The sequence below is a fragment of the Chiloscyllium plagiosum genome, chromosome 7 (assembly GCF_004010195.1).
Source record: "Chiloscyllium plagiosum isolate BGI_BamShark_2017 chromosome 7, ASM401019v2, whole genome shotgun sequence".
NCBI classification, from domain to species: Eukaryota; Metazoa; Chordata; class Chondrichthyes; order Orectolobiformes; family Hemiscylliidae; genus Chiloscyllium; species Chiloscyllium plagiosum.
This window is the reverse complement of record NC_057716.1, coordinates 32998972-33017083: the sequence shown is the minus strand read 5'-3', so window position 1 is coordinate 33017083 and position 18112 is coordinate 32998972. Positions and strand designations below refer to the sequence as shown.

Here is an 18112-nt window from a genome sequence, read left to right as displayed (position 1 = left end):
GTTGCTGGAAAAGCGCAGGAGGTCAGGCAGCATCTAGGGAACAGGAGAATCGACGTTTCGGGCATTAGCCCTTCTTCAGGAATGAGGAAAGTTGGTCCAGCAGGCTAAGATAAAAGATCCTCCCTATCTTTTATCTTAGCCTGCTGGACCAACTTTCCTCATTCCTGAAGAAGGGCTAATGCCCGAAACGTCGATTCTCCTGTTCCCTAGATGCTGCCTGACCTGCTGCGCTTTTCCAGCAACACATTTCCATGTCTGTAACTTTTACCCTTGTAAATACATCCAATTCTCTGAAAACATGATACAACTCTGCAACTCTTGCAGAGTTACATTGTACTTTGCTCAAAAACTGCTTGAGTCTATGTAAGACTGTTAACTCATTTTTTATGATTAGAATCAGTCTACACATTATGGCACAGACAACAGCACAGAAGGCACGAACACCTTCAACATATTATCTGGGCTGACACCAATTGTTAAAGTTAACCTGAGAATGTAACTTTTAAAGAAAGTTTTGTGATTTACGTATGAAAGAACATAGAAAAGTACAGCACAGAACAGGCCCTTTGGTGCCGAGATTTAATCCTAATGTAAAATATAGCAACTTAACCTACGCACCCCTCAACTCACTGCTATCCATATGCATGTCCAGCAGTTGCTTAAATGTCCCCAATGACTCTGCTTCCACCACCACAGCCGGCAACGCATTCCATGCATTCACAACTCTCTGGGTAAAGAACCTACCTCTGACGTCTCCTTTATACCTTTCTCCTAATATTTTCAAACTATGACTCCTCGTACCAGTCAATCCTGCTCTGGGGAAAAGTCTCTGGCTATTGACTCTATCTATTCCACTCATTATTTTGTATACCTCGATCAGGTCTCCTCTCTTCCTCTTTTTTTCCAGAGAGAAAAGTCCAAGCTTATTCAACCTTTCTTCATAAGACAAGCCCTCCAGTCCAGGCAGCATCCTGGTAAACCTTCTTTGCACCCTCTCCAAAGCCTCTGTATCTTTCCTACAGTAGGATGACTAGATCTGGACACAATATACCAAGTGTGGTCTCACCAGGGATATTAACATGGTCATTCTAACAGATGAGAGACTTAACAAACAATCAAGGTATTTTTCAATGTATAATTTCAGTTACATCACACTGTAAACTTTTGCTATAAATTCAGGAAAGATGGGAAATTTGTCCAGAACCTATATTGGGTAAATCTCACATCCTTACTGCCAATTTCTACTATAAATTTACTATGTGTTACTATGCAAGATAGAAGTTTAGGCAAAATATGAAAAACAACAAAGAATGACTACAAGGGAGAAATTAAGTGTACAAGAGAAAGTTAGACAGAAATACAAAACAATGACAGATTCTACAGGTAAAAAGGAAGGATCAAGTAAAGTGAGCATTAATTCTCTCTGCTGGAGGATCAATGATGAAAAATAATTAATTTGTGGATGAATTGAACAGATATTTTGTATCAGCCCTCACGCTAGACGATACAAGTAGCATTGTGGGCCCTGGGGTGAGTGTCAGAACAAAGAGGTCTAGGGGTATGCAGGTGGACTGGGAAAATCAGGTTGGTAGTGGATTACAAGAAAAGGAATTTGTGGGACGTCTACGAGATGGCTTTTTGGAGAAGCTTGTGGTGGAGCCCACTAGGGAACAGGCAATACTGGATTTAGTGTTGTGCAATGAGGCAGACTTGATAAAGGAGCTTAAGGTGAAGGAACCAGTGATCATAATACGAATGAATTTACTCTGCAATTTGAGAGGGAGAAGATAGAATCAGGAGGTAATTACAGCTGAAAAAAGACAACTACAGAGGCATGGCGGAGGAGCTAGGTAGAATTTACTGGGACAGAAGCCTAGCAGGAAAGACAGGCAGGAGTTTCTGGGAGTAATTCAGGAGACACAGCAGAGATTCATCCTGAGGAAAAAGAAGCATGGTACAGGGAAGATGAGGCAACCATGGCTGAGTAGGCAAGATAGGGATAGCATAAAAGTAAAAGATAAAGCATATAATGTGGTGAAGACAGTGGGAAACCAGAGGATTGGGAAGCTTACCAAGACCAACAGAGGGCAACAAAAAAAAAGAAATAAGGAGGGAGAAGATTAAATATAAGGGTAAGCTAGCCTTCCTAAGGGAAGACTGTAAGAGTTTCTTTAGATGTATAAAGAGCAAAAGAGAGGCAAAAGTGAATATTTGGCCACTGGAGAGAAAGCAGTAGGGAACAAGGAAACGGCTGAGGAACTGAAAAATTACTTCAAGTCAGTCTTCATGATGGAAGACACAAGTATCTATACAAGGTTTTCAAGAAAAACAAATACCCAATACACAATCCACCAGTACCTCAGAAATAAACCCAAACAAGCACATACAACACAACCAAAAACTATAGCCACATTACCTTACATCAAAGACATATCAGAAATGACTTCCAGACTACTAAGACCCCTTGGCATCATGGTAACCCACAAACCTACTGACACACTTAAACAGCAACTAATGAAACTAAAGGATCCATTAGACAGTACCAGTAAATCTAATGTTATTTACAAGATACCATCTTGTAAAAAATACTACATCAGACAAACAAACAGGAAACTTGCCACCAGGATACACGAACACCAAGTAGCCACCAAAAGGCATGACCCACTATCACTAGTTTCCATACATACAGACAAAGAAGGATACCATTTTGACTGGGACAACACACACATCCTAGGACAGGTGAAAAAGGCACACGCGAGAATTCTTCAAGGCATGGCATTCTAACCAGAACTCCATCAATAAACACATTCATTTAGAACCTATCTACCTTTCCTTGAAAAAAAGAACCGGAAATGACGTCACCCACATTAAGAAACCAAGACCTATAAACAGAGAGGCAGGACATACCACCAGCGCTTCACTGGAGACTCTCACTGATGATGTTACCTAGTATGGTGACAAAACATCTGAAAACAAATCTTCCAGCTCAGTAAGTCAACTTAAAAACTTATCATCAACCTGAGCTACAAATCTTCTCAAAAATCATTAACGCAAGTAATATCCCAAAAATTCAAGAGAGTAAGGGGACAGAGCTGAGTATGGTGGCCATCACCAAGGAGAAGGTGCTAGAAAAACTGAATGGTCTGAAGGTGGATAAATCACCTGGACTATACCCCAAAGTTCTACGGGAGATTGCTGAGGAGGTAGCAGAGGCATTAGTGGTGACCTTTCAGGAATCTCTAGAATCAAGGAGGGTCCCAGAGGACTGGAAAATAGCTAACATGACAGCCTTGTTTAAAAAGCGAATAAGGTAAAAGACAGAAAATTACAGAACAATTAGCATAACCTCGGTTGTGGGTAAGACCCAGGAATCCATTGTGAATAATAAGATTTCTGAATACTTGAAGGTGTATGGTGAAATCAGCAAAGTTTTCATGACAAGTTTCATCAAGGGGAGGTCATGCCTGACAAATCTGCTAAATTCTTTGAGGAAGTAACGAGCAGATTAGACCAATGAAAGCCAATGATTGTCATCTATCTGGACTTCAAGAAGGCCTTTGACAAAATGCCATACAGGAGACAGATAAGATAAGGGTCCATGGTGCTAGAGGCAAGGTGCTAGCATGGATAGACGCTTTGCTGCCTGGCATAAAGCACAGAGTGGGGATAAAAGGGTCCTTCTCAGGGTAGCAGCCGGTGACAAGTGATGATCTGTAAGGTTCAGTGTTGGGACCACAACTTTTCACTTTATACATTAATGATATAGATAAAGGAACTCAGAGCATTCTGGCTAAGTCTGCAGATCATGTAAAGATAGATCGAGGGACAAGTAGCATTGAGGAAGCGGGGAAGCTGCAGAAGGATTTGGACAAGTTAGGAGAGTGGGCAAAGAAGTGGCAGATGGAATACAATGTGGGAAAGTGTGAGGTCATTAGTAGGAAGAATAGAGGCATGGACTATTTTCTAAATAGAGAGAAAATTCAGAAGTCTGAAATGCAAAGAGACTTGGGAGTTCTAGTTCAGGATTCTCTCAAGGTAAGCTTGCAGATTGAGTCAGTGGTTAGGAAGGCTAATGCAATAATGGCATTTATTTTGAGAGGACTTGAATGTAAAAGCAGGATGCACTTCTGAGGCTCTATAAGGTTCTGGTCAGATCACATTTGAAATTTTGGGCCCCATACCTCAGGAAGGATGTACTGACCCTGGAACGTGTTCAGAGGAGGTTCATGAGAATGGTCCCAGGAATGAAAGCTTAACATATGAACAACTTTTGAGGACTCTGGGTCTATAATTCAATGGACTTTAGAAGGATGAGGGGGATCTAATTGAAACATACAGAATATACTGAATGACCTAGACAGAGTAGGTTTTGGGAAAATGCTTCCTTTGGTAGGAGAGACTGGAACCTGCGGGCACAACCTAAGAATAAAGGGAAGACCCTTTCAGGACGGAGATAAGGAGAAATTTCTCCAGCCAGAGATTGCTGAATCTATGGAATTCATTGCCTCAAAAGGAGGCCAGGTCATTGAGTATGTTTAAGACTGAGATAGATAGGTTATTGAGTATCAAAGGACAGAACGTGGAACATATAACATTATAGCACATACAGGCCCTTCAGACCTCAATGTTGTGCCAACCTTTTATCTTACTCTAAGGGTTATGGGGAGAAAGCAGAAGAATTGGGTTGAGAAACCTATCAGCCATGATTGAATGGCAGAGCAGACTCGATGGGCTGAATGGCCGAATTTCTGTTCCTCTGTCTTATGATCTTATGGGTACAGGTTCATAGCTCCTTGAAAGTAGTCATAGGTAGACAGCATGGGTGAAGAAGGCTTTCAGCATGCTTGCTTTCATTGGTCAGAGCACTGAGTATAGGAGCTGGGGCAGCTTATTGCAGTTCTACAAGACATTAGTAAGGCCACATTTGGAGTACTATGTGCAGTTCTGGTTGCCCTACTATATAAAGGATATAATTAAAGTACAAAGAGTGCAGAGAAGATTTATTAGGATGCTATCTGCACTGGAAGGTTTGAATATATGGAAAGATGAATAAGCTGGGAAATTTTCCCTGGAGCGTAGGAGACGGAGGGGTGAGGCCTATAAAATCATGAGAGGCATAGATAAGGTAAATAGCAAATAGCTTTTCACCATGGTAGGGGAGTCTAAAGCTAGAGGGCACAGGTTTCGGGTGAGAGGGGAAAGATACAAAAGAGTCGAGAGGGGCTTTTTTTTCCACACAGAGGGTGGTGAGTGTCTGTAACGGGCTGCCAGAGGTAGTGCTGAAGGCGAATACAATTATGTCGTTTAAGAAACATTTAGACAGGGTTCCCCCTCCCGAGGGGTCTCGGATTGGCCCATAATTGTATATCAATGTTTATATCTGAGAGTTTTGTTTATTTTTGTAAACTTGTAAAAATGTTAAATTTCTAATAAAAATATCTATATAGAGAAAAAAAAAAAAAAAAGAAACATTTAGACAGGTACATGGATGGGATAGGAATGAAGATATAAGGACAAAACTCAGCCAAATCGAACTAGATTAACTGTGAAAACTGGGCAGCATGGACAAGTTGGGTCTAAGGGCCTATTTCCATGCTGTAAACTTCTATGACTCTAAGGAACATTCCAGAAAGAACTGAGAATCAAGATGTAAAAGAGGGAGATGTGATGAGCAATGAACCATAGGGATCAGCACCAAGCACTCAAGAGTTTTCAATGTAAATTAATGACTTGAATGAAGGAATGAAATGTATGGTTGCTAAACTTGCTCAAGATGCAAAGGTAGGGAGGAAACTAAGTCATGAATAGGATATGAGGAATGTACAGAAGTATATAAATAGGTAAAGTAAGTGAGAAAAACACAGACGGAGTGTAATGTAGAAAGATGTTAACTTGGAAATGTGTTGCTGGAAAAGCGCAGCAGGTCAGGCAGCATCCAGGGGCTGCGCTTTTCCAGCAACACATTTCCAGCTCTGATCTCCAGCATCTGCAGACCTCACTTTCTCCTCAAAGATGTTAACTTGTCCACTTTGGCAGGAAGAGCAGATAGAACAGCGTATTATTTAAAAATAGAAATTACTACCTGCACTGTCCAATGAATGCCACCAAATGGAAAGCACAACTTCAGTTCAATGGCAGTGAGGAGAAAATTGCCACAGTTTTTAAAGGTAAAAGTGAGAGAGTGGGACTTGGAACTTGGGAATGATAGAAATGGCAGAAAGCGAAGGAAGGACAGGGAACTGAGTACAGGTGTGCAGAATGCGAAAACAGGCAGGCCGGAAGAACCCAGCAAGAAATGTCAAACTGGAATGCACAGCACTAAACAAATATGTTGGCACCATTTTATAAATGCTGTTTAGCATTTATAAGACAGATAGCAAAAGTTTCCAAAATACAAAAACTGAAAAAAGAGTGGCTAAAGTAAACACTGGATTTTTAGAGGATGAGAAAGGGAATTTAGTCATGGGATATGAGGAAATGGTTGAGGCATTGAATAGGCATTTTGTGTCAGTCTTCGCAGTGGAGGACATGAATGACATACCAATAAATGACAAAGAGATGAAGGTAGGTGAGGACCTGGAAACAATCACTATCACGAAAGAGATAGTGTTGGGCAAACTAATGGAGCTAAGTCTCCTGGACCTGATCGAATGCATCTCAGGGTACTAAAAGAGATGGCAGAGGAAATAGCAAATATAATGCCACTGTTTTAAAAAAGGAGGTAAACCAAAGAAGAGGAATTATGGCTTAACTTCTGTAGTGCGGAAAATGCTTGCGTCTATTATCAAGGAACAAAATGGCAAGACATCTAGATAGAAATTGCCTCGTTGGGCAGACACAGCATAGGTTCATGAAGAGCAGGTCATGTTTAACTGATCTACTGGAATTCTATGAAGTCATTACGAGCAAGGTGAACAACGGATATCCAGCTGATGTGGTGTATCTAGATTTCCAAAAGGTATTCGATAAGGTGCTGCACAGAAAGCTACTGTATAGGATAAAGCTTCAAACCGTTACTGGCAATGTATAAGCATGAATAGAGGATTAGTTAACTAACAGGAAACAAAGAGTGGGGATAAATGAGTGATTTTCTGGTTGGCCATCAGTGACTAGTGGTGTGCCTCAGGGAGTAGTGTTGGGTCTGCAATTATTCACAATTTACTAGATGATTTAGAGTTGGGGACCACGTGTAGTGTGTCAAAGTTTGCAGATAACAGGAGCGGCACATTGGCTCAGTGGTTAGCACTGCTGCCTCAAAGTGCCAGGGACCTGGGTTCGATTCCAACCTCAGGCGACTGTGTGGAGTTTGCACATTCTCCCCGTTTCTGCGTGGGTTTCCTCCAGGTGTTCTGGTTTCCTCCCACAATCCAAAGATGTGCAGGTTAGGTGAATTGGTCATGCTAAATTGCCCGTAGAGTTAGGTGCATTAGTTAGGGGGAATGGGTCTGGGTGGGTTACTCTTCGGAGGGTCAGTGTGGACTAGTTGGGCCGAAGGGCCTGTTTCCACACTGCAAGTGATCTAATCTAACACTAAGATAAGTGGTAGAGCAAAGTGTCCAGAGGACTGAGAAACTTTGTGAAGGGACTTGGATAGTTTAAGTTAGTGGGCAAAGGTCTGGCAGATGGATTACAATGTTAATAAATGTGAATTCATCCATTTTGGGAAGAAAAACAGCAAAAAGGATTATTACATGAGTGGTAAAAAAATTGCAGCACGCTACATGGGTGTCTTTGTGTATGAATCACAGAAGGTTGGTCTGCAGGTGCAACAGGTAAATAAGGCGGCAAATGGAATTTTGTCCTTCATTGCTAAAGGGGATTGAGTTTAAAAGCAGGGGAGGTTATGTTGCAGCTGTACAGGCCACATCTGGAGCACTGCATGCAGTTTTAGTCTCCTTATTTGAGAAAGACACTAGAGGGGATGCAGAGGAGGTTCACAAGGTTGATTCTGGAGTTGAGGGGGTTGGTTTATGAGGAGAGACTGAGTAGACTGGGATTATATTCATTGGAATTTAGAAGAATGAATGGGGAATCTTATAGAAACATATAAAATTATGAAGAGAATAGATGAGACAGAAGTAGAGAGGATGTTTCCACTGGCGGGTGAAACTAGGACAAGAGGGCATAGCCTCATATTAGGGGGAACAGATTTAGGACTGAATTGAGGAGAACGTCTACACTCAGAGGGTTGTGAATCTATGGAATTCCCTGCCCAATGAAGTTGTTGAAGCTTCCTCAGCAAATGCTTTTAAAGCTTTGATAGATAATTGTTTGAACAGTAAAGGAATTAAGGATAGTAGTGAGGGAGGTGGGGGGAAACACACGAAGGGACAGATGACTAACTCCTGCTCATAGTTCTTATGTTAAAAGTGAAATATATTAACTAAGTCAACTTTAAAAGGCAACACTGTACAGTTTTGGTTTCTTTATTTAAGTAAGGATACAATTTTTGAGGGACTTTTTTTTCCTGAACCTTCGGAATTCTCTTCCCCAGAGAGCAGTGGAGGTAGAATATTTCTAAAGTAAAGACAGATAGATCTTAACTATTGAGGGAGCCAAATGTTACTGGGGAGGTAGGCATAAATGTGAGGGCACAATCAAATGAGTAAATGAGCTTACTGCATGGTGGAGCAGGCTTAAGGGGGAAATTGCTTTCCCCGATCCAAATTCATTTGTTAAGACATACTTTACCTCAGTACCTTAATGAATAATAAAAACCTCAGGTCATTGTATAATCCAGGAAATACACCTGCCAGTTTGAGGTTAGCAAAATTCCGCAAACAGCGATGCGATAACTACTGTTTTCTGTGATGTTAAGTATTAAGCTAAATATTGCCCAAGACTCCAAAACTACTTTCCCTGCTCTTCAAATTAGTGCCATTCAACATTCATCTAAACAGGCTAATATTTTAATTTCGCATCAAAATGACAACTGAAATCTCAATTTTAGCAGAGATTTATTAATGCACATGTTCCAAATAAGTGGGCTGCCCCATGTTGAAATAAATGAGGCAGATCTTGGTGAGTTAGCCTATAGAATGCACCTCACTAAATCTACATACCATACTTTGGGAGAACTACCCTATCTAATTTTCCTGCACTCCTGATTAGGGTGTGGCACAGATGTACTGTGTCACCACAGCAGCAAATCTGAGCAAACACTAGGTGTGTCAAACAAAGCCCCAATCCTACCTTTGCCTAATATCTGAACCAAACATGTGTAGTAGCAGCATCAGCAGCAGCTATTGAATTGGGTCATGAAGCTTGACCCATTTTTTGCTCCTCACTGTAGTAACTCAATAGCCTTGTCGGGAATAACCTCAAGCTGAGGGAGATCAGGCAACAAAAAAAGTAATGTTCACTAATTTAGACAGTAGTCAAAGTGACCACATTGCAGATATTGGGCTAACAACCTTATTGAAAGTGTCAAGATTCTTTGTGCACTTGACATGCGGAAAGGTTGTTTCCCCTTGTGGGAGGGTTTAGGACCAGGGCTATCATCTCAAAGTAAGGGGTCAAACATTTAAGACAGAGAAGAAGAGGAGTTTCTTTTCTGAGAGGGTGTTCAATATTTGTAATTCTTTACCACAGAGGGCTGTTGAGGCTGGGTCATTAGTATAATCAAGGCAGAGATAGACAGATTTTTAAAAAATGTTATGGAATGAAGGGGAAATGCAGGAAAGTTGAGTCAAGGAGTATCAGATCAGCCATTATCTCATTGAATGGCAGAGCTTCTAGTCTTGTAGTCTTATCACCTCTTTGTTCATGGCTATAAACAGTCCGAACATTTCCACCTATCCAATTTGCTAACCTGAGGTTGTTGCATACACCGTGGACCCTGTCATCTTTTTGTGAATTACATTACTTGCCACTTTCAATGTTCATAAATTCAATTCCACTAAATCTAAATAAGTGGCTGTTTTGGTGTAGTAATGTTGAATGCCCTGCAAGGGGAGCTATTGATTTATAGATTAAAAGCAGTTCTCAGTTGCTCTGCCAACAGGCTTCACACATCAATTATTTCTTCTCATCTGAGAGCCCAATTAAAATGAGATGTTTTGGTAATTCCTCATCAATCCATCCTGGAGACTGCACTGCCATAAGTGGCTGGGATTGATTTTTCAGATTTTTTTTTAAAATTGGAGTTGCTGCTGTAGTTATTGTCAAGAGTTCTTTTCGTGATAGTGCATTATGCTGCAAGTGCTGTTGCAACACATTGGACAACAGATTGTCATTCACTGGCCAACAAGTATTACACATACAGTGACTGAAAGTAACTGTTAAAGTAGACAAATTAGCCTATTTTGTCAGTGTTAAAAGTTTCTTTCCCTCTATCACCTTGCATTGTCTGTTCTACCACTAAGGAAATTATTGTTATATAATTGCAAGCAGAAAAGTTTCCACCATGGATAGAAATTGGGATTAGGTTGAACTCTAAATGGTTTCTCTCCACCTAGTCCAAGTTCAAAGGGTGAGGGATGTTAGTTCTGGTCTATTTCAGTACCCAATGTCGACATCATTAGCTTTTGACTTTTTTAAAATTCACTCATAGGATGGAAATATCAATGGCTGAACTATCATTTATTGCCTTTCCCTAGTTGCTGTTGAAAAGGTGGTGGTGAGCTGCCTTCCTGAAATGCTGCAGTCTATATGCTATTGATAGGCCCACAATGCTATTGGGAAGGAAATTCCAGAATTGTGATCCAGTGACAGGAGCTTTGGTGAATTTCAGCAGGGCATCATGTAGATGATACATATGACTGCTCCTGACTATCGGTGGTGGAGGTATTGAATATTTGTGGATAAGATGCCAATCAAGCAGCTGCATTTTAATGGATGGTATCAAAATCAAGTGTTGGACCTACACTCATTCGGGCAAGTGGGGAGTATTTCACCACACTCTTGACTTGGCCAGGCTTTGGGGAGTCAGGAGGCTGATTAATCATTGTAGTATTCCAAGCTTTTGACTTACTCTTGTAGCTATTGATCCATTTGTTTGGGATTGCTTCGTCCAGTCTCTCTCCTGCTATTAGTGCTGTTGCGTAGCTTCATCAGGATGACATTTCATGTTTTTTTTGTAATGCCTAATGCTGTTCTTGGCTTACACTTCTATAACCTTCATTGAACCTGGGTTGATTCTCTGACTTGATAGTAATGGTAAAATGAGGGAATATGTCAAGCCATGAGACTACAGATTGTGTTGGGAGTACAATTCTGCTGATGCTATTGGTCCATAAATGACAGATCTGCAGACACCGGTCCCGTACCCTAGAACAATGACAGACACACAAATGCAAGTGCCCCAGTGTTATTTTAACTGGCATATGGACACCAGTACTGTGTTATGCATGACACAACCACATACACCTGCACTGTACCCCAACATTATATACTGACAGATTCCCTCAGATGGCAGTATTTTATCTCAGTAATTTACAGGACCAGGCTTGCAGGCTCCAGTACTGTCTCCTAATACTATGTAGCGATAGACCCACATGAGTATTGCATTTCCATACAGACCTGCACCATCTGTACTCTGACTGTTATACAGTTGAAAATCTCTACCTAATGCAGGAACTACAGAATTTACAATTACATTGTTGAATAGTTCTCATAATTCAGTCAAGTACTGAAGTTAGGTAAATTTCTTCATCTTCACATTCTGATATATCAGGTTCAATGACAAAGACAATATATAAATTACATATGAAAGAAATGTCTATCATATATGTTACTTTTATTCATTCGTGGGACATAGACACTGGTCAAGCCAACTGTTATTGCCCATCCCTAATCAACTTTGAGAAGATGGTCTTGAGCCATTTCTTGAACAGTGCAGGAACCACGATATAGTTTCAGGATGTGTGTGTGTCTTGGAAGAGGACTTGTTGCAGTGTTATTATGCTGGGAGAAAGTGAGGACTGCAGATGCTGGAGATCAGAGTTGAGAGTCTGGTGCTGGAAAAGCACAGCAGGTCAGGCAGCATCCAAGGAGCAGAAGAATCGGCATTTCGGGCATAAGCCCTTCATCAAGTGGTAAAGGTCACAGGATTAGAAGGTGCTGTCAAAGGAGGCAGCAGTACATCATGTAGATGGTATACTGTGACATCCTGTCACTGTACATCAGTGGTGGAGGTAGGAAAGGATTGAGGCGGTAGATGGGATGCCAACTAAGCAGGCTGCTTTGTCCTGTATGGTGTCTCAAGTGTCACTGAAGCTGCACCATTCAAGTAAGTGGGGAATAATGCATCGCACTCCTGATTTGTTTCTTGTAGATGATATCCAGAGTGTGGTGCTGGAAAAGCACAGTAGGTCAGGCAGCATCCAAGAAGCAGGAGAATTGACTTTTCGGGCATAAGCCCTTCATAAGCCTCTACCTGTCCATCTTCCTTCCCACCTATCCGCTTCACTCTCCTCTTCGACCTATCACCATTACCCCTACCTTCATCTACCTATCGCACTCTCAGCTATCTTTCCCCCAGCTCCACTCCCTCCCATTTATCTCTCTATCCCCTTGGCTCACAGGCTTCATTCCTGATGAAGGACTAATGCCATGGTAAATGTGGAGCTACGAACTGGGAGTGGGTCGGTCTGGATTGGATGCTCTTCAAATGCCAAATGGCCTCAATCTGCACTGTAGGGGATTCTATGATCCACACATAAATACTTTTGAAAATGTGAATTTTCCCAAGTAGTGGAAAGCATTTCCACCAGAAAATACTACTGAAGATTGTGTAGCCTACAGCAGCACATACATTAGAATGGTCAGAATTTTCCCAATAGCAAACGTTTAAAAGCTCTTGAATGCATGGTCCAGCAGACCTCACAAAATAACATGGCCAAACCTTCAGTACCTATTATTTGTGCTGTGTATTTCACAAATAATGCTGATGATTCAAAATCTTGGGTGCCTCAAATATCTAAAATGTATTATTGTATGAGAACAGACCAACTCCATTAATATGAGTGCCACCACAGAACACAGATTTCACTTGTTCAGCATTCTCACTGGCATCAGTAAATGCTCCGAGTTACCTTGTGGGCTTAATTACTCTGACCTTCCCACAAGAACCATATAGAAGACTTACATTGGGATAGTACTCCATCACCAGCATATACTCTGTTCTGCCATCACTCGATATTCTTTCCTCGCCAACTATGAAGCGTGCTATGTTCTCATGCTCCATCAGCGGGAGCCTGTATATGTCTCTTTCATTGATGTAGTTCTGACGGTTTGAGGCACTGAAGATTTTCACAGCAACAGGGCGTTCATTCAATGACCCTTTATATACTGCACCATAGCGACCCCGCCCGATCACCTGGATATAAAAAAAATTGAACACTTATTACATTGTAATTTTCACTTCCTATTCAAACCCCATCTGAAATCTTTGCTGAAATATCATGTGGGAAAAAATTAATGTTTTGAATTCAAAAGAGACAATAACTAATGGCTAATTCATCAAAATGGCCAAATCTCACACATGTGCAGGTTACTAGATGATAGACATCACATCTGCACCAGATTTCTTCCCATTCACCAATCCTACCCCCTGAATTGTTTATAACATCAGGGCACAGTCAACTGATCTACTATTGGTGGGTTGTTTTCACTGCCAGCTCAAGTGACAACATGTGCCTTTGCTAATTTCTCAATAGCAACTTGCATTTAAGTGGTATCTTAAACTAGTAAAATATTCATGGGGCAGAGTGGGGGGTGGGGTGGGGGGAGTGGGGGTGCGAAGGGAGGCAAGAGTGAGGTTTATGGAGGAATTTACAAGAGCTCAGGCCTCAGGCAGCTGAAGGCACAGCCATCTAAAAATGGGGATGCACAAGGTGCCAAATTAGAAAGAGTGTAGTTTATCTGTACAGCTAGACATGTTTACAGAGAAAAAGAGGAACGAGAACAAATTGGTATTTGAAAACAAGAATTCTAATTTTAACTTTGAAATGTTGCTTAATTAGCAGAAACGTAACTTAGTGAGTAGAAGAGTGAATACGACTTGATGCAAGTTAGCTTCTGGCAGCAAAACTTTGCATGATCCTAAAGAGAGCAAAAGATGTCAAGGCAATGAGGGTTCATTAGAATAATCAAATCAAGAGACAGCTGGTCACAGATGATTTTCAGCAACAAATGAGCTGAGATAGGACAAAGTCAGGTAACATCAATATGTTTCAGTGACAGTACGGTTGTGGTTACAAGTTCATCTCAGAGGCAAATACCAGATTAGCAACCATCTAGTTCAGCTTTAGACAATAACTTGAAGGGAGATGGAGTTGGTTATAGCATGTGGTGGGGGCCAAATACAAAGGCTTTGACTGGACGAAATTTCTTCTCAACCAGTACTGAATGGGACAGGCATCCAGATGATTTACAGACAGTGGATCGGTAAATGGAGGTAGTGGTGTTGATGAACATGTGGATTCTGAAAGCAGTGTTTTGAAATCATGTTGCGAATGGGCAAAATGTAAATGACAAATGGAAAGGGGAGTTCACCAAAATCAACAATCCTCTTGCAATGACTGAATAGAAAGGAATGAAAGCACATGAGTTCCATCCAACCAGCTAGATGGTAATAGAGGGGTACAAGTGAATAGTTGGGTCACCGGTGTCGAAGACTGCAGGTAGATTGTGATGGATGAGGAGGAGCAGTGTATCACAATCTCAGAGTATGTGACTTTGATGACAGTCATTTTTATAATGTAAAAAGGGCAGAAATCGTTGTAGAGCCCCAAAAGGGTTTGACACACATTTGAAAAGTACAAGACATTCAAGATCTGTGGAGAGGAAAGAGAGTTTGGGATGGTAGTTGGCAAAAGCAAAGTGGTCATGGATTTTGAGAAGGTGGCAGATTTTAACAAAGGGGAATAAGAGTTAGAGAGAAAATTGCTTAAAATATCAGGTAACGTGGGATTGAGAAAGAAACACAGAAACAAATTTCTGGAGAAACTCAGCAGGTCCTGCAGCACTTGTAGAGAAAGAAACAGAGTTAATGTTTCAAGTTCAGTGACCTGTGTTCAGAAACCAGGAAAGGAAATTGGGTGGTCAGCAGTTTAGGAGGTTTAGGTCAAGGGAATACAAGGTGGCACCTTAGACAAGGTGAGTTCAAAGACAGCATGAGGGGAAACAGGAAGCTAGACAAAAGTGCAAGTTCAGGAGGGCTCCGCTTTTCTCTTATCAATCAATGGACTACGCAACTAATTTGATTGGAACCCAGGAGCATGGCAATTAATCATAGCCACAATAGCATTCAGCTATCCATGCATGAAGCTGGAATCAAACTTGGTAGTTTATAACATGCATGCTTTTGGTCCATAAAAGACAGCTGCTTCTTTAGAACATATAGGAGCTAAAGTGGGATTTACATACCTCAAGCAATTTTAGACTGTCCAAGTCCAGGAATGATTCAGAAGGTGCAGCCTCCATCAGGTTCATGCTGTGAAGTCCATGCTTCCTGTCCCCTGGTTAAATAAGGATCAATGACGGCAAATAATGAACGCACCAACTTTACAGTTTCTGTATTCATTTAGTTTGTAAAATAAATGATGCAGAATAAGACACCATTTTAATAATATTCTGTATGACTACTATAGAGATTCTATATATGCAGCTGCACAGTTCGTGCTCTGTAAGGAATTCTTTGATTCAAATGTTGTTGGATCAGTAGGGATCAGAAGCACCAATTATTTCATATTAACACTGGGAACAATAAATTGATAACTGAGCTCTGAAATATAGAGCTGAAAAATGTGTTGCTGGAAAAGCGCAACAGGTCAGGCAGCATCCAAGGAGCAGGAGAATCGATGTTTCAGGCATAAGCCCTTCTTCAGGAATCCTGAAGAAGGGCTTATGCCCGAAACGTCAATTCTCCTGCTCCTTGGATGCTGCCTGACCTGTTGCGCTTTTCCAGCAATACATTTTTCAGCTCTGATCTCCAGCATCTGCAGTCCTCATTTTATCTATATTTCAGAGGAGAAAGTAAGAAATCTACTAATGATATCCATCTCAAGTTAACAACTCCAGTTAATTAATTTTAAAAATCCAAATAACTGCATATGGTGGAAATCAGAAACAAAAGTTGCTAGAAAAACTCAGCAGGTCTGGCAACTTCTGTGGAGAGAAAGCCTTCTTCAGAACAGCTTTGAATACTGCCAGATTCTGCCACACCTGCTCAGTTTATCCAGCAATTCCAATTTGATGAGGATGTTAATGTCTGGAAGAGGAATGCTTCCCATTTCACATATCCAGTATCAAAATTCCAAGAATATCACAGCACAGGTCAAATACAAAGGAAAGTTCCATCTACAATGACCCATCACACACTGGCACCGCAAAGGATACATGTAAGTGAAGCTCCTTTTCTAATGCCCTTCAAAGTGCCTCAGTCTCACAACCTCAGAACTGCAGGATCTATCACACCCATGTGATCTTTTCCATTTCCACATCCTCTCTGACTAACATTGCAAGTTAGTGTCAATTGGTACAGATTTGTAATAAGGGAGATTTACATTTTTCTCCAATCTAACTAGAAACTAAGTGGAAACTACCCATTGCTCAATTCATATTCAAGTCATATAGCTATCAGAAACATCACCAGGCTAAATGGGACTTCAACCAAAGTTCCAGAGGTGGAAAGCCAACATCAAACTACTGTCCATAACTTGGCAGCATTAGGGCTAAATTAGGAATCATAAGATACCTAAATGTGGGAAACTTGAAAATTGTTAGTGACTCTAAACCACTGCAGAAACATATCACTAGTAACAGTATTCTCAAACATACCAGAGAGTCAAGAATAATAATTAGAAAAAGCAATAAATTGCAAATGTTGAAAATATAAAAGTGTTCATCAGACTTATCCCAAACTCCTGCCAAAAAACCTTCTGTGCATTTTCGTCAGCTTCAGTTGGCACTGTCACTTTCAGTTGGCAGTGACAGAAAGCTCTGTCATCTGGAGCATCAGATGGCCTTATTGGACTAGTTTACATACATGGTCTAACTGGCTTCCTCCTGGCAAGCTGGCAGGCATCACTGATTCATCCAAGGTGGTAGTTCATACAGTCAGCTGTCCATCTGAAATAGTGTTGACCAAGTATTGTAGCATAGAGAGCATTCCAATGAGACCTGTTCATATATTCACCAACAAAAGCACTGGCTAGGTGTCTCCCCCATAGAATAGGGCTGTTAAGATCAATTGTCGTGGCCTTCCTTCTTCCATAGCCGAGATCAACATTCTTAATAAAGAATTACAGTTTTTCTGTCTTTATTCTTTCATGGAATGTGGGTATCATTGGCAAGGCTTTTTTGTTGCCCATCCCAATTAGCCTTGAATTGAGAGATTTTTTAGGCCTTGTTCAGGGCGCAGTTAAGAATCAACAGACACATTATTGCCTGTCTGGAGTCACACATAGGGCAGACCAAGTAAGGATGGCAAATTTCCTTTACTGAAGAGCAAACTAGTAACAAACTGTATAGGTTTTTACAACAATGGGCGGCACGGTGGCACAATGGTTAGCACTGCTGCCTCACAGCGCCAGAGACCCGGGTTCAATTCCTGCCTCGGGCAACTGACTAAGTGGATTTTGCACGTTCTCCCCGTGTCTGCGTGGGTTTCCTCCAGGTGCTCCGGTTTCCTCCCACAGTCCAAAGATGTGCAGGTAAGGTGAAATGGCCATGCTAAATTGCCCGTAGTGTTAGGTAAGGGGTAGATATGGGGATATGGGTGGGTTGCGCTTCGGCGGGTCGGTGTGGACTTGTTGGGCTGAGGGGCCTGTTTCCACACTGTAATGTAATGTAAAAAAAAATGTAATCTAATCTAATCTAAATGGATGACAACTTCAGGAAGGTAAAAAAACTGCAGATACAGTCAGCTAGAAGGTTGTCTGGTAGGAGAAGTAGCCAAGTGTTGCAGAAGATTCCTGTGGCTATCCCCATCTCAAATACATGTGAGTTTTGGATGTTGTTGAAGGGGTGACCTCTCAGGTGAACAGAGCACTGATAGCCAGACTTCTAGTACTGTGACTGGCTCTACTGTAATGAGGGAAATGTCAGGTTCCAAGCAATCGATTATAATAAGGACTCTCTAGTTTGGGGCACAATAGAAGTTCTGCGG

At 41.3% G+C, this 18112-nt stretch overlaps 1 protein-coding gene across 2 annotated transcripts in view; it reads right to left on the bottom strand.

Annotated features, from left to right (window-relative positions):
* Positions 1-18112, bottom strand: part of bmpr2b (bone morphogenetic protein receptor, type II b (serine/threonine kinase)) — a 248314-nt gene that overhangs the window by 27449 nt on the left and 202753 nt on the right. For both annotated transcript variants that reach the window (XM_043693375.1, XM_043693377.1), the window contains exons 5-6: positions 15370-15461; positions 13088-13318 (exon numbers count right to left, since the gene is read on the bottom strand). In XM_043693375.1, coding sequence (XP_043549310.1) covers positions 13088-13318; positions 15370-15461 — 323 coding nt within the window. The remainder of the gene's footprint in view (positions 1-13087; positions 13319-15369; positions 15462-18112) is intronic.